This window comes from Struthio camelus, chromosome 6 (genome assembly GCF_040807025.1).
Source record: "Struthio camelus isolate bStrCam1 chromosome 6, bStrCam1.hap1, whole genome shotgun sequence".
Taxonomy (NCBI): domain Eukaryota; kingdom Metazoa; phylum Chordata; class Aves; order Struthioniformes; family Struthionidae; genus Struthio; species Struthio camelus.
In genome coordinates this window covers 21,549,944-21,577,502 of record NC_090947.1, presented here as the reverse complement: position 1 = coordinate 21,577,502, position 27,559 = coordinate 21,549,944, and the positions used below count along the sequence as shown (strand labels likewise).

At 44.5% G+C, this 27,559-nt stretch overlaps 2 protein-coding genes across 7 annotated transcripts in view; both read right to left on the bottom strand.

The window, feature by feature from the left end:
- The window catches only part of WIPF1 (WAS/WASL interacting protein family member 1), a 58,295-nt gene extending 51,050 nt beyond the window's left edge, over positions 1 to 7,245 (bottom strand). For 2 of the 6 annotated variants that reach the window (XM_068948545.1, XM_068948538.1), the window contains exon 1: positions 7,105 to 7,245. The gene's annotated coding sequence lies outside the window, so the exon portion shown is untranslated. The remainder of the gene's footprint in view (positions 1 to 7,104) is intronic. The other 4 variants (XM_068948541.1, XM_068948542.1, XM_068948536.1 and 1 more) reach the window with 3 other exon arrangements.
- Positions 7,246 to 12,589: 5,344 nt separating this feature from the next.
- CHRNA1 (cholinergic receptor nicotinic alpha 1 subunit) lies at positions 12,590 to 23,488 on the bottom strand. Its single transcript, XM_009681766.2, has 9 exons — positions 23,410 to 23,488; positions 20,890 to 21,035; positions 20,700 to 20,744; positions 20,135 to 20,244; positions 19,282 to 19,477; positions 18,618 to 18,855; positions 17,324 to 17,547; positions 15,778 to 16,017; positions 12,590 to 13,872 (listed from the first exon to the last, which is right to left on the bottom strand). The coding sequence occupies exons 1-9, from the start codon at positions 23,450 to 23,452 to the stop codon at positions 13,741 to 13,743; spliced, it is 1,374 nt and encodes a 457-aa protein (XP_009680061.1). The 5' UTR covers positions 23,453 to 23,488; the 3' UTR covers positions 12,590 to 13,740.
- Between the last annotated feature and the right edge of the window lie 4,071 nt (positions 23,489 to 27,559).

Here is a 27,559-nt window from a genome sequence, read left to right as displayed (position 1 = left end):
AACTGTATACTTTGCATATTTGACAGCACTGCACTCGGAGCCATTTCTACGCTCTCTCATGTCTATGGAGGTCCTTCAACTCACAAAGAAGAGAAGACAAGACAGACGAGACTTTAAAAACACAAAACTGAAGTCTAGGTCAGAAAGTTCATGAGATAGACTATGATTTAGGACTTAAAAACTATAGGAGATTAAGTCTTTGACATACCCTGGATTTCAGGGAGAAGTCACTTGCGCTGCTAACCGAATTCAGTGGTGTGCTGAGACAGTGTTATAAGCAGGGAAGCATGGCTGGGTCAGCCGGCTTGGGCCTTTCTCTGCCAGCACGCTCTCACGTGCACGTCTATTTCTCTTGTGGAGAAATCTCAAGTTCTCAGCTCTACATAGGTCCCATCTTAGAGACCCCTTTTCTAAAGCTGAATGCAGTTTGTTGTATTCAGCCATATCGCTGAGCGTGGCTCATCTGCGATACATCTCAAAGCACTGGCACTTGTCTTGCTTCCGTGGCAGCCTGGCACGAGCCCCATACCCATCCCAAGCAAAGCCACCCAGGCAGCCCAGCGCTACGCAGCTGTCAGGCTCAGCTGCCGCAGGGCTTTACTCCGACACATGGCTCCCTCCAGAGAATAGCGATGCACAGGCATAATCAGACAACAGATTGTTGTGACAATAAAATAACACATTATTGTATCCGATTTCTATGACTTAAAGGATTTCCCATCTTTCCGTGCCTGCTGATGCCCTCTCTGTATTTAGATGCCCATGTCAAGTAAGTTACAAAACCAGTCTGTTATTCTGGTGTATAAATGATGGACAGATCTGCTGAATGATGCAAGCTTTCACTGACTTTTGGTTACACTTATGTAACCCAATAGTTTCACAGCTGCTAATAATTAGCAGATGACCTGCATAAGTGCTACACACACACACAAGATAGGAAAGCTGAATCCTCCTCCATCACTTCAAAAAACAAGCTACTGAAACAAGAGGATTGATTTTTTTTTTTTGTTTAAATCTATGGGGTTTTTTCTTCTCTCAACAGAATCCAAACAAACAGAGCACAAGGAATTCAGCATAATTTATAACTAAAGATCTGAATGGTGCCTTGTTCACAGTATTTGAATTTGAAACACAGATGAAGTTAACTCACAGCTTAACTCCTTCTACAGCACTCTTGAAAATGCTGATCTGTTTTCTTCTCAATTTCCACATTAAGAAGTTTAAGTGATTTTTATTTTTTAAACAAAGAGAGATTCAAATTTGGATTCAGTGTATAACTTCCTTTGCTCTTTTCCTCTCTTAAAAAGAAGAGATTAATTGTTATGCAGTAAACTGGGAATAACATCACTTTCTAAAAGTTTCCATTGCAGCTCTTGTCTTTATTTCACCAAATTCTTTTCCAGATCTAATGTTCTCAGTGTTTCCTGAAAAAGTCAATGCAATAAACTGTTCTTCAGTATTAAAAATGCTATGAATTTGACAGAAAGCAAAGAGAAAAGTGATCTTCTAGAGGGCAAAAGCAGTCTTTTTTTCAGTGCTCTGAAAGTAGTTGAGTAGTGGAAGGAGATGGTTTTATGTTGAAAGACAGTATCTTTTAACTACTAAGGCGCTATCCTGCCAGTCAGGAGGTTTACCATCCAGCACTGTTACTGCTCTAAGACTTGAGGCAAAGCAGTTTGCCCACACTACGCTCCACTTTCAGAAGTCTTTATTCAGACTTCTGAAGACCATTTCTGGATATTTTGAGATCACTTTTCTTCACAGATGTTCTGGTGACTGACCAAAGCAGCTATATTCATGCAGTAATATAGAAATGGAGAACAGTCAGAGTTCCTTCAGGAGGAGAGAACCTCTGCAACTCATCTCCTTCAGAGCAGGGACAACTATGGCTAGAGCAGGTTGCTTGGGCCTCGTCCTGTTGAGTTTGAACTATCTTCAGTCATGGACTCCACAACATTTCTGGACAGCCTGTTTCAGTGCTTGACCGCCCTCGTTGTGGAGGATCTTACTGGCAATTTTGGTAGGAAGCAGGAGAACAAGTAGAGAAATGCAATTTCTTCAAAGGGCTCACTTCTGGTCCTGTTATGTCAGGGTTCAGGAAAATTCACTAAGAAGTCTGCTCCACTGCGTCTGCTCTTTGTGGCAAAGGATTTCAGCATTTTCACTCACGCACAGCGGTCGCCAAAATATTAAACGGAGGGAGGAAAAAAGAATCACCCCACTTCCTGAAATTATCACAAGAGAGTTATTGCAAGCTATTTCAAGCTAGCTGAAGCTGCCAAGAGCTTTTATCTTAACCTCCTTCTTTCTTCCTATTAAAGGAGAAAGAAAATTCCTATTTCTCTAACAGGAGGGAGATGCTAAAGTTGGGATCAAATGAGGAAGACAGCCCAGTGATGAGATTGTGCATTTGAAGGCAGGGGAGCTCTTCACACAGAGTCCCAGCAGCAAAATGGCAGGAACTACACACTGAGGAAATTAAAGATGATGGGTGCCACATAAACAGCTTAAATATCAGGAACTTTTCTTTCTGCAACATCAATAGCTTATGGAGATATAACATTAAACAGTTTAAATCCAAAGCGTAACTGGAACCAAATGTAGAAACTCCTCAGGAGGTTACAATGGAGTTAAGTGTTACAGAAGAGAGACTTTCAAACTGCTACTCCTTGTGCTTCCCGTTTATCTCCTTCCAGGAATAAGGAAAGTTTCTATTCTGAACTTTTGATCTCTCAGATTTTGATGAAACCGCTCCCTCACTACTTACATCTCCAACCTTAGAGACGCTTCACTGATCTCAGTGAGCCAAGATGGACGAGACCCAAGGACAGCAACTCTTTCAGGCCTGCATCTGTGTAACACTAAACAGCAGCAACAATTTTCCACTGTATGTTTCAGAGTCCTGATGTCCAGGGTTAATTCCAGTGAAAATCCTCCTTTTAAGATTCAGATTTCAATTGCATCTCAGCAGCAGCCACATTCTGCTCGGAAAGAATCACAACAGAGCACTAAGAGTAACTAAACTATTGACTTCCTCCCCCTTCTTCTTCCTCAGATACCTAAGTACGTTTTCTACAAGTACTGTCTTGTGCTGTTCTAACAGCTGCATTCAGAGCATAAGCTTACTGAAGCTGCACTGTAGTAGGTCTACATTTTTCCCATTTTAGAGTCAACACACAACATTCAAATGGCCAGCATGCTGGCTGGTATTACACACTACCCCGCTATCGTGCGGGTCATTGCAGACACCCATAATATTTTGAACAAAACCTTCTACTGAACCATGATTGTAGACATCTTTGTTAAATTTTGTTCCTAATAATCCCTTTTCTGGGCTATTTGCCAACTAACAGATCAGCAATTATTATTCAACAACAGACAGAAATCTCATACATCTTTGAAGTGAGGAACGAAATAACAGATAGTTTGTTAATTGTGCACTCAGTGGCGGAAAGAATAAACAGCTGCCTTGAAGACTTACTGCCGCTCCTAGTGTTGTCATCTTTGGTACTACCATGCTCTGTTCTACCAAAATAAGACCTATTTTCTTCTCATAGAAAGAATGCTACCTCTTCCCCTGCCCCCTACTCAAATGCAACTACAACTACTCATTTTGAGCCAAGATACCTGACAGTCCCTCTTTATAACAGGTCCAATAGAGGAAGTGTAAGACTGCACCCTGAGGAAAGGAGAAAGTGACAAGAGCCAAAAAAATAAGAGAAATTAGTTGAAAGAACACAAAAATATTTAATTACTTTTGAAATTTTACAACACTTCACATAAGTTCATTTTTGGCCATAGTTAAAACATGTTTGTGTTGGCAAGAGCACAAACTTTAAAGAGAGTCTCCCCTCCCACTCTCACTCTTTATTGCGTCATTGTTTCTTATGGTTTCCACACATAAGTCCATTATCTTGATGGAAATTCATAGACAAGCGTGTAGCAAATTTCTAAAGGCTGGTGGCAGCTTGAAGATACTTTACTAGAAGGTACGTACACCAGGAACGGCATACCCACCCATAAAGGAGTCCTACGAATTGCGTCACATTTGCCAGACAGCACTAACCAAACATACGCTCTCTTCTTCCTCCAGAAAAGCTTGGTGTTGATACAAGCAAGGCTGAAAGCTAGCAGTTATTAGAACTTTATGCGCTCTAAGTAATGGATAGTCATACTGCAATGCGCTTCCTTCCCAGAGATGTGTTTAACTCCTGCCTGTCAGTGGCCTCTCCAATGAAAAGGGTCTGAAGCTCATCTGATGCAAAGGTACATACATACGTCACAGGTGGGAGACAGTCCCTTTTATAGCAGATACCTTTCTTTATATGCACACTTTCAATTCTGTTTCTACTGCATGAATCCTAAAGTCCTGATGCAGTTTTGTGCTAACTTTGGACTTCTTTTTTAAAAAAAAAAAAAGGAAGTCTTTTAGCAATACAATCCTGAGAGACAGCATCTTGCTCTCTGATGCTCTTCAGAGAGTAATGTAATACTTATACAGTGTTTAATACAAATACCAGTGTTTCTACTGAAATTACCCTTTTAACTTTCTAAGACAGCAACAGAAGTTAGAGTGAAGCTAAAGACTGTTTTAATCCCCATTTGCTGGGATAAGCAATATCAAGTGGAGAGAAAAAGGCAGCACAGGGCTGATATAGGACATTTGTACAAACAGATGGAATAAATACTCTTCCTCCCCTCCCTCCCTTTTGAAGGGTTATTTTTGACCCTGATTGCTTGCTGAACTTTTCAGCAATTCAGTTACAGCACAACCTCACAAATAACTGAGATAGGGTACAACAAGCTGCAGCACAGGGAAGGGAACAAGTGGCCAGAGAGCCAGTATCAAAGAGACATGGGAGGGATGGGAGCAGAGGCAGAGCTCCATCCACTCCACCATGGGCAGTGCGCAGGGTAACTGCACCCTCCAGGGGAGGGTCCTTGCCCCAAGGAGCTCACACTCTAATCCAGACCAACCATGGGAACTGGTGTGCATCTCACTTTACATTCCTAGGAAACTTGCCTTAACCAATTATGGAAATAATCATTCATGTGGCAGCATGAAGAACTACATAGTTGACAGGCATGCACTAAGGACAACATCCTGCTCAGCTCAAGGCCAGAGGATACTGAGGAGCCCAGAAGAGTGAGGCAAGAAACACACTCAGAGCTAACTCAGAATTAAATGCAGTAGCGTGTGGAGAAGCAATAATAGGGACTCTATTAAAGGGGGAAAAAGAAAAGAGATATACAATCATATTGTTAGAACATTTGCTCTGGCCCTAACTAAATAGATTTTGTAAGAGGAGTTTACACACATAAAGAGTTTTTCTCTCCCTTTGTAGCTTTCTCCTGTCCCTCTTCTTTCTTGTGCTCTCTTCCTGAATCTTTGTGTCTGTTCTCCACTCACGTGCTCCCACTGTACAGAGGGCAGAAGTATGCTGTCACAGCTGTATTTCCTCCTTGCATAGTCCTTCCCCTTGTGTGCTCTGGCAAAGGGGAAAGTTCACGCCAGCTCAAGTCTTCCTCGGGCTTAACACCAGGAGGAGCAGATGCTGGGTTAGATGGAGAAACAAGCACCTAAAGCTTCCCCCTCTGCCCCAGGTCTCAGTGAAAGGGTTACACCTTTCACTCGGGAAGGAGGCATGTTACCAGCGCGAGTTCCTCCACGCTAGCGCTGCAATCCTTCAGGGCCCTTTAAACCACGGTTCCCAAGCTGGAAAGCTAACAAGTATGAACACATTAGGGGTAATGTGCAGGGGCCAAATGCAAACAAATCCTGACAAAAACCTCTTCTTTGTCACACAGCCAATGGCCCCCATGCAGCGCTCCCAAAATTGGGCCTGAAGGAGGTAACTGACAGGAAGAAACAGAGGCAAAGGCAGAAAAGGCCAGTGAAAGAGAGCATATTGCCCATTTTCTGGAGCTCAAGACTTAAGAAGAGCTGCTCAAGTCAAGGAGTTATTATGCCACTTTCTTTAGGGAGCACTACAAGAACAGAAAAGTGATTTAAAAGTGCCTTATGGTAGACTCCTGAATAAGCACATCCTGCCTAATGGCAGAGAGAAGTTCTGCATTATTCTGTTTTAAATAAGAGGTCTGAGCAGGGCACAAGTTAGCAGCTTGAAGAACACATACTTTCAGAGAAGTGATATAATCCTGTGCTGCAGAGTATGTTTTTATTAAAAGATGAAGTGCAGCCACAAGAGTAGCAGGGCCAGACAAATGGGGAAACAAGCCAAAACCTTAACCTTGTTTACTTGAAGTTCCCAAACTTGACTCCTTCAAAAAGCCCCCAAGAGCTCGCTCTGACGGCAGAGAACTGCTTCGTCCATCTCCGCTGTAAGGTTTTAACTACAAAGTTCACCTTAACATTTCCTGCAGACCAAAGCACTTGCAGGAGGAAGGCTGTGATAAACATCTGCCTGAGCCGACTACTGTAACGGCACCCCGTTTGGGCAGCACACGTGCACGGAGCTGTGCGTGTCTTGGCCCACGCATGGCCCTCGGCACCCCATCAGCCTGACCTCGGGCATAGCGTGGCAGGGAGGGACCCGAGGGCTGGCAGCCAAGCGGTGCTGCGGTGCCCTCGAGCTGCCAAGGGGGACGTGGGGCACAGTCCAGAGGCCAGGCCACATCCATCACCATCCTCTGTCCCCCTACACGCACCGACCCCCAGGGAAAGCACAAAAGCAAAGGAAAAGCAAGGAGGAATCCTAACGCAGCAAATACAGGGCGGCTGGGAGGAGCAGGCACAGCTTCAGAGGCAGGAGCGTGTCCAAGCCCGAGACAGAGAGCTCTGGAAGAAAAGAGAGAAAGAGAAGACAGGCACGAAGCGCGGCTCAGTTCCCGCGGGCGAACACGGACACGGGCGCTCTCCCCACGCCGGAGCGGGGCGCGCCGCGCCGCGCCACCCGCCCGCGGGCCCTTGTCCTCCGCGGGCGCGCAGCGACGCCCGGGGAGGCGGCAGGGCGCCCGGGCCGCCCCGGCGCGGCGCGCAGGCGGGGGCAGAGGCCGCCCGGAGCCGGGACGAGCGGGCCCCGCCGGCCCCGGGGCCGCCCCGCGCCGCCGCCCCGCTCCCGCCGGTGCGGCCCCCCCGCTTACCCGCTCCGGGCGCGCTCCGCCGCGGCAGGGGACGGCAGCTCCCGCCGGCGCTGCAGCCGCTGCGGCGGCCGGGCACGTTGGGCCGGGCGGCTATTTATAGCGGCAGGAAGCGCCGGCCGAGCGGCTCTGGGGCGCCGCTCCCCGCCGTCCGCGCCGCTGCACATGGCCCCGGCCCCGGCCCCGGGTGCCAGCGGGCCGGGCGGGCCGGCGAGGAGGGGCCCGAGAGCCGGCGGCGGCCCGGTGGCGGAGCCCGGCTCCTGCCCAGTTACCCTCTGCGGCCCCGCAGGGCCGCGGCCGCCGAGCAGCAGCCCCCGGCCCGGACCCTCGGGCGGCTGCCGCCCCTCTGTCGCTGCCACCTCGCTGCGAGTGAAAACCAGGCAGAGGTTCTGAGATAACCAGATTACGGGGAAAGGTTTGCAGGTCTCCGAGGGCTACGTAATGACCTGGACTGGGAATATCTGCGGCTTTTCTAGGGGGTCATCCTGTTTTTAAAAGTCTGGTTGTGTCCCTGGTTATGCTCATTATCAGTGTCAGCGGCTCTTCTTTTTGGCTGCTACTAGCCCCTTGGCCTCTGTAACAGCCTGTGGCAGCGAGTTGCACAGGTGAGAGGTGCTCTGTGCGCTAGCTGATGCTCCTCCGCATTGCCCCATCCTTCTAGGAAAGTAATACGTCCCAGAGGCCTTTAAGCAGAATCTCCTCTCACCCCAGCTCCTGATGCTCTATTTGTCCACAGAGCTCTCAAGGCGCTTCGTTTCCTTACCTGCCTCCGATGGCCTTGATAACAGCCAGCGGGGGAGGAATAGCAGAGCTCAGGGATGGCAGTGCAGCAGGCGGACACACGCGCAGCGCAGTACAAACATAATTAAACAGTGGGAAAGAGGTACTTGGGTTTTGTCTTTTAAGATCTGCAGTGTGTAGAGGTGTGGGAAGGTCAATTACCCTTCCCTACATGATAACCCAGGAGGGACATGTTCTTACCTCAGTTAACTCAACTCTGTAGAAATCACTTTACCAGACAAGCAATAGATTCTGCTTCCTTTTCCCTCTAAGCTTGACTAAATTTTCTAGAAAGATAACTTCTGTTACTGTCTTTGGGTCCGGTGCTGAGATCTTGAATGGAAAAACGCCCCAAATATATGCGATAGAGTAGCTTGGGCAGATAGGAGTAGGGTAGAGAGCTGTCTTGGGTGTCTGTTTGAGCCAAAATAATCTTTGTTCCCACATGTTTGTCCCTGTAGCATTTCACGTTTTGGAGGTAGTTGGATTTTTTTGTTTATGCTAGCATACGCATGGTCCAGCTCAGTAGCTGGTAAACACTATCGACTAAAATACAGGAATGCTAGAGAAAGACGTCCAGAAAAATTTAAATATGTTCTACATTCCCTTGCAACAGCATGTCACAAGGGCAAATGCTCGGTGATCTGTGTGCTGAGTTAACCCGCTACAATTTACTTTCGTGTTTTGACCAAGAGATTACCAGTTGCCCAAAGACAGTGTTGTTGTGAGACATGCTGTACTGACAGCAATAGCAGTGCTGATTTGCCTTCAGTTAAAGGTTTCAAACTTTTTCAGCCTTTTACGTAGTCCACTTCTCTGTTTTTGTGTCATCGCGTGCTTGGGGCATTACAACGCTGACACAAAGCAGGTACAGTTTTTTCCCCTACCCTCTTCTGTCCCCCCCCAACAAGTTAGATAAGTTCACAAACAAAATTATGCAGCTCACAAATGGAAAAAACCACAGGTACTCTGTGTTTACTGCCTTTATGGACTCACAGACCTAAAGCTCCCTAAAGAGGGTCACAAATCCACATGAGGTTTTCAAGCACTGCACACTATTTGGGTCATTGCATTAGGTGAAAACAGTTTTAAAATCACCTACAGGCAAAGAGCTCCCTCTGGACTATGTACTGGAGGAATATCATATGATGTGTTTATTCCTCACTCCATATGGGATCAGTAACAAGCGTTGATACGGCGCTGCTTGGCTGTTAGAGCCCCCTGAAGTGGCTGGGAAGACGCGCTGTGGTGAGAGATCTGTGCAGGGATGACGGGAAATGACTGCAACCCTTGCTAGAAAGGCATTGTCCCCTTATGGGGAATCCGCTGACTGACCCATCATCGCAGCTCCGCGCTGGCCTACAGACCCTTCTGTAGTCTTTGGTCAGATTCTGGCACGCCGGGGTATGAGCTGGACTTGTCCTGTCCTTGTTCTGTTCTCTCACATGTGCTGCAGACAGCCCACCTACAGCTATCTAAAATCAGCAGGGCTCTCAGAACGATCTTGGAAATTATTGCTTGCAGGTTTGTTATTTTCCATAGTTCTGTCTGTCTTTTATACTGGATCAGGAAGCAAAGTATGATTGTTTTAGTGAATCTTTTGCAAAACAGTGCGTGATTGCTTTGTCTGTAGTTGGACTTTGATTCCCAGAAATGGGGGGGGGGGGAGGGAATACTCTAGAGATTAGTTAGAAGTCCTTCTATATGCAACATTCACCTGAGAGCAGCCTGGAAGACTATACTAATTTCACAATTACGGCAAGCCGTTGAATTTCTATTTTTAGGGAAGAGGGAGAGAATTTGTACCCCAGGAGCATGTCTAGAGGCCTGGAAGCTGTGCTAGACTTTATCTAGCCCTAGTTAACATATGAAGAAGTGAGGTCTTGTGGTTGGAACCAAGCATAGCAACCTTTTAAGCGTGTCCAGTGTCAAAAGCAAACTAACGGTGACTTTAACGGTGACATCTCACTTGCCACCATACCAGAAAACAAACTTTTCAGGGGTGTAGTATGCTTCCTTTCCCTGATAGTAGCACGGTGTCATGCTCCTTGTGGCTCCTATGTTACATGTACTCTTTCACTGTACTGTCCCGTCCCCACTGTGGCTTACTTCAGCTGTGGAAACGGGAACTGCTGACTCAGCACTCTGATGACATGTGTGCTGCTTTCACACATCTCTGGGGAGATGGCAACAGCAAGGGGGTTGGTGGCAACCTACATCCTGGAGACAAGTTGAGAACTGAAATTGTTGCTGGAAACAATAATCTCTTAATAATTCTCAACCTGGCTGAGGTTGAAACGCTTTGCCAGGTCTGGGACAAGAGCTTTCACGACCTAAACACTAGTTTTCAGATCTGGCATATCTAAACTCATGATCGGGCATTTAGAGTTCAGTGAATGTCATTTCTGTGCTCGTTGTGTTGATCAACTCTATTGTATTTTACAAAGTCAAGATGTAATTGGCTGAATAGACAGAATAAGGCCATCAAATTTAGCTTATCGTCTGCCGGCTGACTATGGAGAGCAGCAGCCTCTTCTGATTACGGACACTCAGAGGTGAAATTGCTCCCTTGGAACTGTTACAGCGTAATGGACTTTTTAAAATTCAGACCAAATAACCCCCTCAGAAGGGTCAGGTCTCCTGAATGGTGCAAGTGCTAAAGGGGAGAGAAATCTGGGATGACTGTGTATCTGAGGGCAAAATGTCCGTGGCACAGTAGAAAGCAGCTGAAGGTCATAAAAGGGATGAGAAGGGGAAAGTTAATTGCCAATATTGTTTAAAAATTGGAAAGAGACTCAAACTTAAAAATAAGTTGGAGAAGTTCCAGAGAGCTATTCTATTAAGGACATATATAGGGCATTATAAACAAGATCAAAGCGAACAGCTTTAATAGCAGGAAGATGGCAGTTAAAAGGAAAGCAAGTTAACTGCTCAGAGTGCTGGCACTGTTAAAAAGACACCTTCTCACCTCTGTCCTGTGGTATACATTTAACTTAGATGTGTTTACTTCGGTATCACAGTGTTTGGATTTCACGACTTTTTACACTTACTAGAAAAACTGAAGGATGATTCTGTTCTCTCATTTGTATATCAGACAAATTGTTAGTTAAAGTTTAGAACCGAAATTTGCCTCTTGAAGGCAACGAGGCACCACAGCTAGGCTCGTGGGTTGCACAGGTATTGCCCAGGGCCGCCTCCCTGGATTGGTGACGATGAACAAGTAGGAAAGAGCAGAGTTTAGTTTGAAGACTCTAGGGAGAGACTAGAGCGCTGCAGATGAGAAATCATTAGAGAACGTGTATTTACACTTTGACAGGAGATTAACTTTGGCAGCGACTAAGATGGAGCATTTACAACTCCAGAAGCTACTATTTTAACAGATATACAGACATGCCGACACTTTAACGGGACAGTAACAGATGAGAAGGACTAGTCTGTATGTAAGTACGGGTACTGGGTTTCAGCAAGCAGGTACTAATAACAGGGAATGTTAGTGATACTAAAGAAAAATGTTATCACAAAGGTGAGCTTGAAACAGAGACAGTGAGTATTCAAAGCAAAAAAGGATGCTGGTGTGTTTCCCCCCGAAGTACTGATATTTGGAAGACTGTCTTGAGAGTCGCAGCACACTGCTAAAATTCTGCAAGATAAAAAGGGAAGTTGTTAGCTTTTTTTGCCTAGTGTCATATCTTTGGAGAAAGGACTAGTTCATCAAGACTCAGAGCGATATGAAGCGGAAGATTTACTATGCCTTTAAGACAGCTCAAACTATCACAAATAAAAACGTTCAAGTAAATAATTTCAAAACTTGTTCCTGAGGTGGGGGCAGGAAAGCCCTGTAACAAGGCTGGCTGCCGTGGTGAAGGGAGCCAGAGCTGGAGGTGGACAGGCAGCTGTGCGCGCACACAGCCCGCAGCTGACGAGCTGGCATTTGGAGCCCGAGACCCCAGAGCCGCCCTGCGGACGCTGGGGAAGCTGAACGAGGATGCTGCGGCTACTTACACGCGTCTTCTTACATTATGTTTATTTTTAATGCTAAAAGCAACACATGGCTTTAAGAGGTCCTTTCTGTCATTTCAGTGCCAGCCATGATCTCCCAAATAACAATGTCACAGGCACCGGTGCGCTGCCGCTTAGCCCGTCGCGAGCAGGGCAACCGCAGCCCAAGGGCCGAGCGCAGAGAGCTTACGCTGGAGACGAACAGAGCTGCAGCAAGCCCTGCTGCTGTCAGCAGAGGTTTCGCCTAGCATATATCTTCAGCAACAGTTTACAGGTGTAATGATTGTCCGGGGAGGCAAAGATTACTATCATCAAAACTGTAAGGGCTGAGCAGAGTGTTACAAATGATCAAACGACCTAGACAAACTATTTGCTTTGGTTAGGACTGCAGCTCACCAAAACGCTGCCCAGCAAGCACTACGCACGCAGCTTAGCAATCACTGAGACGCTACCCGAGTGCCTAATTTGCCCTACAGAGCACTGCAGATGCCTGTCCGCTGCAGGCATGACACGTTCCTGTCACCATAATATTATTTCATTAAACTCACAGCAAGCTGTTTACAGATCGCCCTATTAACTTGGACAACTAGCCTGAAAAGATGAATAACTCGTATCTGTTGCCTCACCTCCCCCTATTTAATTTTGAGAAGAACAGGCAGCAGTGGTAGAATTTAATATTGTATTATTAAAACAAACGTAGGCTTGTTGTCTGTGTTGAGTATTTACTGAAACACCGTTAGTAGCAAAGGCCTCTGGACAAAAGTAGCAATACTCGGTTTTGCCCACGAGAGCGAGCTGCTGCTCCAGGTTTGGCTGCGGGCGGTGAGCCGTCCGGGTGCGGGGAGCCTTGGGCGCGCTGCCGCCACAGGGAGACCGAGCTTGGGTAGCGCTCCGTGGGATGCTGCATCGGGCTCAACGGTCGCCACATCATTCAGCAGGGCGGAAAACAACTTTCAAGGAACAATCGGAGATGATAGCGCTTAGGGTGTCGCACCGAGCGCCCCCCAAATTCGAGGCTACCCCCATTGCTAGGCCTCAAAAAGGAGACTGGAAGCCAGCTCTCCCAGAGCAGGCAAGGGCTGAACCGGAGAGGTGACCTGACGACGCTTTCCACACTGAGGCCTAAACTTTTCCCTTAGGATGCAATTGTAGAACATCTGTGATAACTGAAAATCCTGAGTATTAACAAATAATGAATTTGGGGCTTCTTGTAACAGATGTTAGTAGGCAAAGATAAGAGGATAGCTACTGCAACAGAACCACTCAGATGCCTGTGCTAGACCTTAGTCAGGAGCCCTTGCCTTCTGGTGGGCAGCAGGCTGAGGAAGGGCTGCAGGCGTGACAAAGATCCAGGAGCTTCTGTCTGCACAGGCCCATGTCTCTGCATAAGCCTAGACTAGCTTTCAGGAAGGATAGGTAAGGCTAAAGAAAGGTCAGATCATGGCTTTTTTCTTTCAGAAACCGCAGAGCAGATACTGAAAGCAGCTTGAAATCTAAAGTTAGATACAGATTTAAAGCTCAGATAAAGAAAGTGTATTATGCTATTGACGTCACTAGAATTGTATCTGTGGGTTACAAAGTCAAACAATATTATTAACACATTAACATTTCTGATAACCAGTAAAAGGGACCAAAATCTGGTTAACAGCCATTCAGTCTACCAGTAGCATAAACATTTCTTTTTTGGCAGTGAAATGCCACTAAGAAGCAGCTCAGAAGTGCTAAGTATGGAACCCTTCATTTTATTGTCTCCATTCCCAGGAGGAGCCGATTCCCGTCTGAGAGACTTCCAGAGGCTGGCCAGGTTTTGATGGTCATGTCGGATGCTGGCCAGGGCTGCAAATGGTTTCAATTTGATGTTCATCCCTGCTGATTTAATTCAATAAGGCGACCAGCAAATACAGCTAATGTTCCAATAATGCAAACTAGCATAAATATACCAAGGAGAAGATGATCAATCACCATTGCAACAAACTTCCATTCTTCTGCAGCCTGGGAAAGAAAGGAAGGAGATGGTTACAACCTCTGCAGAGCTATGTTTCTTATGGGCACTCTTGCAGTTTACTGTCTTGAAACAGAGAAAGGCTCTTAGTTCCATTACTATGAATAATTTCTTTTCAAAACTGGATTAGTGGTTCAGAAAGCCTAAGCTACCTAGAAATACAAATGTCAAGACTAAACGGTTTGAAGATCCAGACAATTTGGTGAACAGTTACATTAAAAAGAAATGATGGAAAGCTTAATTTGTAGTTGAATTGTTTCCTTTCGAAAAAGAGCTTAACATAGAAAACAAAATGCTTATTTTGACCCAGCCATCTTTTTTTCTTTTAATGCTTTTTCATTCTTGTGGGGTACCTGAAGATCTCTTAATTCAGCTGTAGTCCCTGCTTTCAACCCCTAGTAGTACATGCTAAGCAGACCACCTTTTCCATAGCCCCCCTAGTGCTTTTTCCAGCTGTGGGACACAGTGCAAACCACTTGCTCTTAGACTGCATTTTCACTGGATAGTTTATGTGGGAACCCAGTACCATGAGAAAGAACAGAGCGCGCCGTACTGAGTGCAGGGCTCAGAGTACAGGATTATCGCCTTGTAATTCTGCCTTTGGGAGTGATACATTTGGGCCTAAGCCTCCCTCCGCTTTTGCCTTAGTTGCCCCACTGGTAAGAGAGGAGAGGCTGTTGTAAACCATCTACAGGACACTGGGATAATCAGTACTGTGTTAGGTGGTTCATAAGTGCATGCAATGAACACTCAGCCTTCAGAAGCCACAGCCCTCAGTTTATTTTTGGAATTTGACTTTTGAAGCCTTCTGGAAGTGATAGCAGTGGTGCCTAGATGACACAAACAGCTGGGCTCGACTTCCATAGGGAGCACTTGCCAGCAAACTGAAGAGCCTCTTTGTAAGTATAGACGGAATCAAAGTCCCAGAGACACTGAAACCAAGCCTGCCTTGGTAACACGTTACCTGCAGGAAGGCCTAGACCAGAACCAGAACTCGTTCACGTGCTCCTGGAATTGGTCACAGGAACAAACACTGTGGTGTTAAGTTTTGCCTGTGTGAAAGAAAGGCCTCTTTTCCCACGGATATGGACCAAAACACCGTCCCAGAGAATTCTCTCCCTATCTGCAGGCTGGCCATTGCCGCTAGATCTCTGCATCTCAGCAGGACGTGTCTGGCATCATTTGAAAAGGTGAAGTCCTGATACTGAATTATCCATTCGAAAAGCTGTATGAGCTGCAATAACTGACATAAAAAAGGATGTTGGACATGCTAGGAGGGCGCAGAGCTCAGTTTTCCTGGGGAGCACTGCCATGTGTGGCTGTACATGCATTTATCCTTACTTTGGTTTGCAATGTGGAAAAAGTCAGCAACCAGAGTTCCTCATGACACTTTCAGGGACTGTTTGTAGTGTTTGAAAATAGAATAAAACCTTACTGAAACTGGAATTAACTTTTGTAAGTCTCATTTAAGAATTCTCAAATAAAACTACTTCTGCAGAGTCTGGAATTGGGCTTGCCTCCTGGCTTTCAAAAACCCCAAAGGATTGCTGACTAGATGGAGAGGGTGGCCTGGATGCAACACACTAGGAACGTGTTTTGGAGCTTCACTAAAGTTCTTGAAACTGCTTTAGCTAGTCACAGTCACTCCATCTCTATGGCTTCAAATATCACATTTAGAAAACTTCAGCAGCGCCGCTTTTTTTTGGCCGTGATTCAATTGCCATCTGTGACTATTATCTGTCACTTCTTATTGACTGCACCAAGGGGAGAGGACTGTCCCCAGTTTAAGCCAAAACTCTGTCTGGAGTGTTTTTGTGAGAAATGGATATTCTGCCAAAAAATAAGATGTAACAGCTTAAAAGCAAGAAATGAATCATGCACAAAAAATGCCTTACGTTACTGGCTTCTTGGTCCGATTTCATCGTTTCCGCAATGTATTTGATTCCCTCTATAGCACTTTTCACATCTGGGTTTTTGGTAAGTGGGGAGTAGAAGCTGACAGGCGTAGGACCTGGTTTCCCAGAAATTTCAGAAATATCAATATCTTCTGCAAAAATACTTTTGTCTTGTTTATCCCTGGACGGTCGTTTCATTGTAGAGAAAAACATGATGTTTGGGATTGTGTCAATAAAGATCTGAAAACAAAGAGGCAGAAGAAGGAAGTTTCTGTTTGGAGAGGCTGTTCGACAGATGCAGCTACGCAGTAAACAGCAGCAAGCCTCCGAAGCACCGAACAACTTCCCCGCCTGGATCTGCTGGAAATTCCATTTCGGAGTATGTCACAACGCATGCCATATTCACACTGTGTCTTTTATAAGTCTCATGTCCTGGGGCGGATTGAATCATCCGCAGGCCTGTCACACGTTTTCTGGAAACAATTTCACACTGCCGTATAGCCAGTATCTCCACGTGAAGGAGCGGGCTACATCCCGGCCCAGATCCTCAGCTGCTGTGAACTGACATCACTGCATCAATTCTGTCCGATCTGGAACATGCTGCTTAAGAATCTAGCTTGAAGAACGGACTACCAAGGACCTCTTTTGGCTACTTGTGCTTGACTTTGCTATTATTAAATGTTTCTGTTACACGTACACCAAAGGTCTACAATAATTTCCCTTAGAGTAATGGGGGCTTTGTCTCCCAGATCAAGTCTGTGTGCAGTGTTTGTCTTTAGAAGTGTCTCTTCTGCAGATTTTTCATGCTGCAGAGTCAATCTAATGTAAACTGTAGTCTTAAAAGTGTAGTTAGAAATCTGTGAAACAATCCCCTATTCACGTCATGCTTTAATATGAACAGAGGCAGGCTTTAAAAAAAAGGAAAGAATAACTGAATTGCCCCTCTCTGGTCCTGTCTCCCTGGCAAAGAACTTGTAATGACGTACTTCCAAATTTTCTGCAGCTCATGATTACCATTTACTAGTGGGTGAGGACCTCCTTGCTTCCCAAGGACTGCAGAGTAACAGTATTTAATGGAAAAGCGCGGAGAAGACTGTGGCTCTTGCTAAGCTGTGTTTTCAAAAATGTGAAGCTGAACAGAAGTATGCCGGATGGCTTTTGTGCTTTGCGTTCAGACAGGCTGATGGACTTGGCCACTGGCTGGCAGCAGCGTTATGCAATCTGATGGAGAATCAGATCAGCAACGTGGGCCAGCTGTACTCAGGCTAATTTCTTTTCCCTGTATCTTCGGCTGCCCCTGTGTTTTGCCTCAGCTAGTGCCTGCAAGACTTTACCCCAGCGGGCAATTTTGTTAGGTAAAGGAGCTACTTGGCAGCCTTGCTGACTTGACACACAGCTAAGTAGTAAACACTAGCTCTTGTGCCTGGAGAGATTTAGTGTGGTGTATCTACTTCCCCAGTTCTTGCAGACTTTTGTTAGAAAGCCTGCCAATGAAATATGCAGTGCTCTGTGGAAAAGAGGAAACATGCAAAGCCGTACAGCTCACCTTCCTGACCCACTGCGGCATGGTGTGGGTACTCGGGGAGCGGTGGTGGGTGTTGATGACAATGACTGTAATGATGATTGAAGCGATGACGAACACCATTGTAAACAACATATATTTGCCTATCAAAGGCACCGCACTGGACGTGGAAGGAATCAGTTCCACAATAACCAGAAGGAACACAGTCAAAGACAGCAAAACAGAGATGCTGAGAGTCATTTTCTCACCTGCCATGCAAAAAAAAGACAATACCATTGCTGTTCGTATCATTTGGTGCAGAGATGGTGTGTGAGAAGATATGATGTGGATGATGGCTGTTCATAGATGCACGCATCTGGAATGCCGTTTTCTCTCCTAGCATCCAAAGCAAGTAGCTAGGTTGGCCAAATGTGAGAGCCTGAGGTAGGATCAGCTCCAGCATTAAGGGGGGGAAAAAAAAAAAAAATCGCTGGGCATGACTAGGTTGAGAGACAGGTAATGAGTATGGAAAGCTTACTTGCTGGGATCGCTTCACGGGCTGTGGATTTTGAACAGTGAAACGTATGCACCTGATCAATGCTTGCTCCTTGGAGCCAATCTCCTGTAGGCTCATTTGCCTTGCTCTCTGGCAGACTCACGCTGGGTTGAGTAGGCAGACATATTCATATCTGACACCCAAGCCTAGATTTGAGATCTTCCAGTAAGATCGGATGTCAAAAACCAACTATGAAACATGATTTACACATCTTTCTTCTATCCAGTTAAACTTTATGTACTTTTTGGTGGAAAACTTTCTGTGAAGTCTTTCACAGAAGGGGCTTACAGGCAGTTTCCCAATACAAAGTAAAAATAAAGGAAACACTGGAAATGGTTGCAAGAGGTCAGAAGAGACCAGGGTCACTGTTTGTATCAAATGAGCTAATGCATGAAAACAGAAGAACAATCTCTGTGCTCTAACACAGTGCAGAAGTGCCTTAGTCACTTGTATTTGCTTACTTGCTGTGTGACCTACTAACATACTGAATACCCAAATGACAAGATTTAAAAATCAACTAGCCAAATCTTGATTTCACAGAAGTTGACTGGATAGTTAGTCAGTGTGCAATCAATCCAGCTTAGCTAGATAGCAGTGGTTTCAGTTTCCAGAGCCTGCTCTTTATTTACAGAACATTTAGAACTCTCACCGTGAGCTGAAATGTTTGATTCTAGCAAGTGCTGAGCATCTCCTGCCCCTGGAGTTGGCTGGAGTACTCAGAATTTCTCAGAAACTTGTTAGAAGGACAGTTTCTATGGCAGCAAAATGGATAAATTCACATACCTGAATCTGTGGGTAGATAAAAAACTAACCCAGTTAGAAATGAGAAGAGCAGACAAGGAATGATAACATTCACAATAAAGTAGAGAGGCAGGCGCTGCATGAGGAAGTGATATGTAATATCCAGATAGGGGGTGTCAGGGCAGCAAGCGTAGTAAACCCAGTGCTTCCAGCCTCGGTAATCCTTCATCACCCACTCGCCACTCTCCATGAAGTTACTCAGATCTGGGCGATCACTCTCCTGACAGCAAAAATATAAATTCGTAACATTAGATGTTGTGAACAAAATCAAAACTTGGCATTCACTTAGGCACAGAATTTTCAATAACTCAGGCATTTCATGCATTTTTGTGAGCAAATCAACCATTCTTTTCTATGTTATTTTACTTCAGAATATTCAACTAAATATTTTACAGAAAGAATCAAGGACAGTCAGCTAAAAAGAAAGACTGATGAAATATCTAGAGATAAGAGTCATCCTCAAGGAGACGAGAGGAATGGAAAATTGTAAATGGAAAATTATGAGCAGAAAGAACAACCCCTCAAAAAAATAAAAACAACCAAAATAGGCAGTAATGTAAGAGGATGTCTCATATGAAAACCGAGATTTCCCTAAAAATATATCCAGGTCCTTACTGCTTTCCCCAATTACAAAATTATTGCTTACCGGGTTGATAATAACCACTGTACCATCATACGTCCAAGTGCCCAACTTCATACTACAGTTCTGCTGGTCAAATGGAAAGTGTGTGACTATAATTTCACAGTAACTTTTAAAAATAGCGGGCGGTGTCCAGGTGATCAAGCCTGTATGTTCTAAAAGAACTTTGGTGTATTTAACAATAGCAAAATCACCATCTGCACTGCAAAAGGAGAAAGGACATTAAACAGCAATATGGACAGCATCATTCACATTGTCTTAACAGAGGGTTACCTGAAGGAGTTACGGAGAAATAAGAGCGCCAGGCGCAGTGGTTGTACTGAGGCAACTGGTTAGAGAATTTGACTAACAATACAAAACTAAGGATTCACATTTAGATCTGAAGTTACCATGCTACAAAAGGCAGTCGAAGTTTTCAAAAGGCGGACCTGTTTTCTCTTCTGTTTTGACCTACTGTCTCAGCCCTCTCTTGCCACCTGAGATCTCTTGATCTGTTCTATTAGCTAATTAAGCAATTTCCTTCTTGACTGATTGTCCAGGCATAAACTACAAAGAATTTCTCTGACTGTGGTTCTCCTCATCTGCCCGGCGTTATTATGCTCCCTCATGGAAAAATTTGCTCTTGAGGCATGCTATCCACTGGCCCAAATGAAGTCTGGCAGTCCTGGGAAAGCACTCCTGTCTCTACTCAGCTCTGAGCTCTGCAAATGGGGAGGAAGGTTGCTCTGGAACAGGATTAAGGGATAGAGAGTGGGAAAACAGCCCTCTGACTGCAGCTGCCTGTCCCCTAGTTCAGTTCAGGTAACTGTTACTTAGGGCAGAGATTCCTCATCCTCCCCAAACAGTTAGCACTCCTTACTTGTTGTAAAGAACAAAGTCTGGGTGCCAAATATCATCTGATGGGATGCGGATTTTTTTCACGCCACCATAATCTTCTGGATTCCATCTCAGGTTGACATCTGTCCATTGCTAAAGAGGCAAAATTTTAACCAATGAGAACGTGTTCCAGTACGGCTGGAAGTAGTTTTAATATTTCCTGGAAATACTTAACTTATTTGTTTTTGGGGACTTGCAGGTAAGCATAAACATATGCTATGGGTCCCCTAGCTAGTATTTTACATTTAAATACTTTACATTTAAATATTGTCCTAAAAAAAAAAAAAAATCCCAAATCCTTAATCCAAAATAAGTATTCCAGAAGTTTACTGTTTGAAATAATATCAGAGAAAGAACATCCAAATGCAAAATTCCTTTCTGAAGGATCTCAGTGTTCAGCGGACTTTGTTGGTAAGACTCCAGAATGCAGAAATGCTCTGTTAGCAGAACCATCCGTCCAAGCTGCCTCTGGAATCACAACAGAGGAGTTCCCTCCTGGCTATGCCCACTGCATTTATTTACATCGGAATGAAGTGGTTTACAGTTACCTGTTTCAGGCGTACATTCGTTGTTACAATCTGATTTACTTCATCCTTAAAAAAAAAAAAATGAAAACAAGGAGGAAGTAGCAGCAAATATGAGAATTAAGGGAGAAAGACTATTTCCTGAGAAAACAGCACTGTTTGGTGACATCATGTAAACTAGCGGTTGAACATGTACCGCATGTTCATACTGTACCACATTAATAAGCTGAATCAGCTGCAGTCCGACTGTGACGACAACCGCATCCCGATGGTCTTCCACGGGGCGCACCACCTTGTTGTAGTCCCTGAACAAGTCTTCAACTAGGCGCGTCTCGTGCTCAAAGCACAGGGTCAGCCCGGCTGCAGAAGAGCAGGGGAGCATCAGTGAGGTGCGGCAGGGTATACGCTACCGCAATGTCTGATGCGGGTAAAAAGGAAATATTGTCGACGCAGCCGTCTGGGGGTTGGCGCTGGAACCCTCTGCGCGACTCCTCTCTCCTTTCACGTATACGTTACAAACGCAGCCAGCGGGGGCGGTTACACATCTGATCTGGAGCCATATTAAGGCAACAACAGTCTCCAACCAGGAGATCGACAAAAATTAACAACATTGATTGTCAAAGTTCAAACTGAGCATTAGGAAACTCCCCCAGGGTGTCTCAGCCTGTAACTACAATTACATTCAAAATTTCTGGACATTTGAGCAAAGAAAGCCTCATAATCAGGGATTGGCAACACTGTTGTCCTCTGCACCTTGGAGTCCGTGGGCTTGCCTCTAACACTGACATTCAAGAATAAGCAAACCAGAAATGCAGTCACTTCGGTGAAAGCACCATCTCGGCTGCTTTTCTCATCTGAAGTCTAAGCAGAGCAGTAGCTCCTTTTCACGACGGGAGTTCTCTAGGCTGTGCTTAGGTGAGAGAGAAGGAAACAACAATATGTTCTTATATTTTTATTTCCTGTTCTCCCTCATCCACTGATCCATTTTTGTTTTACTTATTGCTCAGTCTCGAATGAAATGGCACAAGAAGCCGCCATTTCAGACCCGTACGAAGAGGAAAACTGACTTTCCTTTCAAACAACAGATTATTTTCACTTCATATTTGTCAGATCTATTATTCTTACTTCATGTTCATTTCATTTTCTTATCCCACATCTTTTCTGTCAACCGATGTATATGGGAACAAATCTATTTCAGAGAAAATTTCTTTGTTTTTTTAGGGTATCTCCCACCTCATTTTTGTGAGGACCTCGCTTCACACTCCAGTTCTCCTCAGGGAAGGCGCTCGACCTCTCCTCGGAGAGATCTGTGCACATATGATTCAGCTTGACCCAGCAGCGGCATATAAAAGAGCCCTTTTAAGACCCCTTGTAAGAAGTATGTCATGAGTGAAAATGGCAAGTAGCAGCTTTGATTGGGTGCAGCTTTAGCAATGCATGTTATCATTCACCCAACAGGGGAGAGCTTAGATTTCCACTTCACAGAAAAATATACAATCCACATTTCCGGATAGCCCCTTACAGAACAATTTGTGAGGCAAAGCAGTCGCATCATGTGTCCAGATTATAGCTACTTCACTGTTACAAGGGAATAAAGCAAATAAAAGTGGGATTTGGGGTGGGTTTTTTTTTTTTTTTTAGTGTATGCCCTCTTAAAGGCAGCAACAGGGAATGGAGACCAGTCTCTTTTGCTTTCCGAGAATGATCCTTCCAGCAGCTGGAATTAGTTTCCACACAAGCAAAGTTAGCCTAGCAGCAAGCATTTTTGCAGATCCCATCCTTGCCCTTTCTCCTTCTCAGCTTGAATCCTGGGCCATTGAAATCACAAGAATTTTGCTACTGACTCCGAAATAAAGCCAGAATTTCCCGTGACTTCTTAACTGACTCTTCCTCAGGTCCTTTCGTACAGTGGAACTGGGATGCCAGGGATTCCGTCTCATCCTCTTCCTGTCATTAGGTGGCATTAAAATACTTGGAAGTCACTGAGAGAAAGTATATGCATGCTCTGCCAGGGCCAAGCGTTGCTTGCCTTCACTGCCAGGGAGGCTGCTTGGTGGGGGGCGGGGGTGGTGGTCAGCTTTCAGTTGCTAAGCTATGATTACAGTGTCATATCTAAGTTAAGCATTTTATTGTGTCTTATTAATCCAATTAAAATCCTTCACATTGTTACCTTCCAGTTTGTCTTAGTAGAGAGTTAGTATACTTCTTGAATTTTGTGGAAAATTTTCAAGATCACAAAATTCTTATTCTTTTAAGGGATGGTTTTGAATAAATGATAAGTCCGATCTTGGCACAACACGTGCAACTGCCAATCAATTCTGCTTCCTTGTCAGTAGTCCCGCAACTTAATGAAAATGTTTGTTATGAAAGGGTATGTTTCAATCCATGTTTACCAGGACCCTCAGCATGCATTTTTGACATGAATTTAGCACTCAAGCACGGCAAGGAGGACAAACTTACAGAGGGGAAAGCAATTAAAGACAATAACATCTCACTTGAAAATATTTGGTATTTGAAGGTGCAAATATTTTTAGTAGTTACCAACACACTCCAAAACTCTCATTGAAAACATTCTGTAGGTTTTTTTTCCCCTCGTGAGTTCATAAAACCTTCCCCAGAACACGTCGGTCTCGACCGACACACTTGTTTATATCAACAGATTCACAAAGCCACGGTCCTACACATTACGAGAGGAACAAACCCCAGTTCAAGGCAATCCCTGAGACACATTTACCTGAGGAGAAAAGCAGGAGGAGAACACAATGGATCTTCATCATCTGAGCTGCCTCTTGCTTCAGTCACACAGACTGAGGAACGCACCAAGTGCCTACCAGCTTTGCGTAGCCTCTCTATAGAGGAGGGCTGTGCCGCTTCCTGCCAGCGTGCTGGCAAAATATAACCGCTGAGGTATTGGTTTACATCACCTGTTTTTTGAGAATGACAGCTGAGAGCCACTGCACCAGTTTGGAAATGGGAGCATACTGTCTTTCCATGGTCAAGTATGCTGCAGTTTACAGAAGGTTGTTTCTTCTAAGTGGCAATGTATTTTGCAATTAAAATAAATGAAAACAAGAAAGGATTATCTGTAGAGTAACTGAACATCTTAGTGCGATCACTCAGAAAGTTCCCGAACTGAACACCCAAGGCTGTGTTACCCTCTTTGACCCGAGCAACTTGCCAGATCCGGGATCTTGTTTCTTCCTAGGGAAAAGTGATCCCAGTCAGTTATTGCTCTGATGCATTCTCACTGTTGTACAGCCTGCGCTCTGGGAGTCAAGATGCTGTACAAGAAGAACTTGAGACGGTTCCCTGTGCTTCGCAGATTTAGGAGAAATCTCTGAAGTAGTTGAAGTAGTCAACAAATGTGTCAAAAAGATGTATTTTCTTAAATCTACTTGGATTTTCAAAAGGTACTTGGTAGAATCCCCCCTTGAAGGCTGAAGGTGCCATGGAGTAAGAAGAAAAACCTTCCCATTGACGAATATGGACTTACTGAACTGTAGAAGGCAAACTGTAGTGCATAAGCGATCGGTTTCTGACCTGGGCAGATCCAGTGGATTCCCAAAGGGCATGCTAGTGCCTGTTCTTTATAATCATAAATCACCTGGAAAAGGAGAGAAGAGTGAGGTGCTTGCTGATGATTCGAAGTTACTCAGGCTAGCAAAGAAAAGGACCAACTGTGAGCAATTATATATATGAATTTACTGATGTCACTCAAGAACCAAATCGTGAGATATAATAGATCTGTGCAAAGGTCAGCTCAGTGCCCAGTAGCAGTGGGGAAAAAACCCTCCAAGTCTATTAGTTATTAGGAAAGGAGCCCAAACAAACAGGAGAAATGATGTCACTATAAATCCAAGGTATCTGAGTACTATTTGCAGTTCTGGTTTCAAAAGACTTGGAGAAGACACAGAAGAAAGTAAAAAGGACAAAGATATGGATTGACTCTCAGGCCTGGAACAATTAGAGTATGACTTTTCAGTCTGGAAGAAAAACCAGGGAGAGAAAGGGCTCTGATAGGGTCTATAAGATCCTGAATGGTCTTGAGAAGGCAGATTTTGGATTCACTCACTGTTCCAATATAAAAAGTAGAGGACATCAAGTGAGAAGTAGAGTGGGCAGGCTTATATCAAGCCACTTCTTCACGCGGTACTTATTTAAGTTGTGGAAGTCTGCACCACAGGAATTTATGGTTGCCCAAAGTTTATGTGTATTCAAAACATCAGATTGATAAATTTATCTCATGCCATTAAATATAAAACCAAAAACTGCCACAGAAGTCCCTTAGTCACAGGTCAGAGGAGGCTGGGATAGTGTCCTAAGGAAATATTGCTAAACGCTTGTCCTATTCTTGCACTTTTCCCTAGGCATCTGCTGTTTGGAGATGGGACATGGGATTAGATGCCCTGACACAACCACTCTTACGTAGCGTTCCAAACTATTTCTTCCAGAAAACATTCTCCACAAAAGGTTTTGCCTCTGGGTGACATCAGAGGTATTTTCTATGTCTTATGAGAATCCTTCGTGTTTTCTGTGAGCTTCTTGATGTTTCTTGCTGGATATTGTTTGTTTGTTTGTTTTTTGGTCAGCCCTCATGCACACCCCTTTACTAACTTAGCATTTAACTTCTGCATCTACTGTTATCCTTCAGTAAAAACTCTCTGTCCACATAGAACTATGGCCTTATTTCTGCCTGGCCTTGTCTGTGGCTTGTGTTTTAGTCAGTGGCTCCTATTGTTCCAGCTATCTTATTTCAAAAAAAGTGGTTGACTGCTTCCAACCTTTATCCCAGTGACGAGCAGCTGTTGTGCCCGCTATAGCTAGAATTGCGGGGAGGCATTACGGGAACGCTGAAAATGCAGCTTCAGATCCTCACGAGGTTTATCAAAAGGTTCTTTGCACACCAAGGCAGGACTGGCAACATCACTCCTAAACAGATATAGAAGTCTTACCGCAGTCTTAGGGAAACTATAGCTCTTAGGAAACGTGAATTTCTATTGTTTAAAAGCTGTAGCTGTTTGGAATCAGCAGGATGTAGAGTTTGTAAGACCCCCAGAAAATCTGTACAATCGACATGGGTTATTTCTCCTGTAGCTGGGCTGACCTAGAAACAGACCCCTTAACCTGAGCGCCAGCTACATTTTACTGGCTGGAAGTCAGAGGTCTACATTCAAAGAGGCAGGAGTAGATATTTGGAGAAGGCCTTTGGGGAGCTACAGCCTGACTGCAAGGAATGTTCGCTGGCAGAGATACAAGACTACTTCCCTCAGAGAAAAGTAAATAAATAAATAAATTCAAGGCAACCTGAGATCCTGTGGTTAAATACGGACAGAGAAATGAATGCTGCTTGTTATTAACCTGGCAATGTGACTAGCCATGGCCTAGGTGAAAAAGCAAAGGAAAGGATGAGCTCTGCTGTGAGTGTCTGGATTTCATGCATTGCTAAGAAGGATATTTTTACCTTCAGAGCATTCAGAGATTTGGGGGAAAAAAAAAATTTCATTCCCAAGCAGAAAAACCTTTTCATATCTATCTCAACAAAAAAGCTTTTCTGGCCTGGTTTGTGAAGGCCCCCCCAGAACTCAGACAAATCCACTTCCCAGAGTAGTAAAGGTACCACTTTTAGGCAATACAGTCAAGAAAGTAAACAAGAGGGTAGAACAGGTCTCATTCATATAGATTGGAAAGAAACATAATTCACTGATGTCCGAGTTTAGGATACCACTTCTTTAATTCATTAAGAGTGTCAGGACCAAGTTCTGCAAGGGAATGCCCTTGCCCACTCTAACCTGAAGGAAGTCAGCCATGAACAAATATTACTGCAGATAAACCCCTTTGGCAGGGTGACATCATACAGCCACATTACAGGTGAACTGAATACCAGGTTCTTTGGACAGAGTGAGGAACAGAGAATTTTCAATAAAATGTTTTTCATAGAATTGCCTGCATAGGTGCCGCACCTGGCTACAGCGGGGGAAAGAACAGAGGCAGGAGGCTATAACGGCTGCTGGGACTACATAGGGCCGTACGCCGGAAGCAGAAATTAAATTAATAAAAAGAATAGATATCACCTCAAACAGAGTCAACAGCAGGGCAAGTTTCCCCCTCTACTCTCTGAGCTACTCATACTGTTGCTGGTGACTTAACTGAGTTACTAAATGCAAAGAGATCTTGCACCTCATCTATCCTCTAAGGAGCACGCATTTGTCCGCACAGGAACTTTAAATTTACACATTAAATTCCACTTGCTAGCTATTATGTCAGGGAGATTAAGGGCATAAGAGCTGAAAAACAGCAGTGTTCCTTCGTTTGTTTTTGGCTTCTAAATGCAGCATTCCTCTGTAGTAGTTGCAATTTTTAGTGCAGTTTGGTATCAGAAAAATGGCGTTGTTGGTGACAGTACATTATGGCAGTATTGGATAACAGAAGGCAGATGGTTAGACAAGTATTGTGCGAATTTGCCATGTGTTTGTTAGCAGATTGCCCTTGGTTATATATAGTATGGCATACATTTTCCACTGGAAGCCATCTCACACTAGTCTGGCAACTCAACACTGTTGCCAGCAGATGGCAACAGATGGTTAGAAAAGATGCAGCGGGCACATGAGCTGCATTTAAGAGATAACTATCACAAACAATCACTTGGAAGAGCAAAACAGAGGGAGAAAATATTTTCAAGAAGAAATGCATTCGAGGCATTAACAACAGTCTTGAGATCCTATTGGAGTGCACTTCTCCTGTTTATTCAAGTGCACACCAGAACATGCCAAGCCTTAATACAAACATTAATTTTAAAGCAGTATATATTGACAGATAGGATTTTAATTCCACACATTTCAGGAAATTTTAAGCTGCAGTTTTCCTACTGAGATACCTCTTAGCTG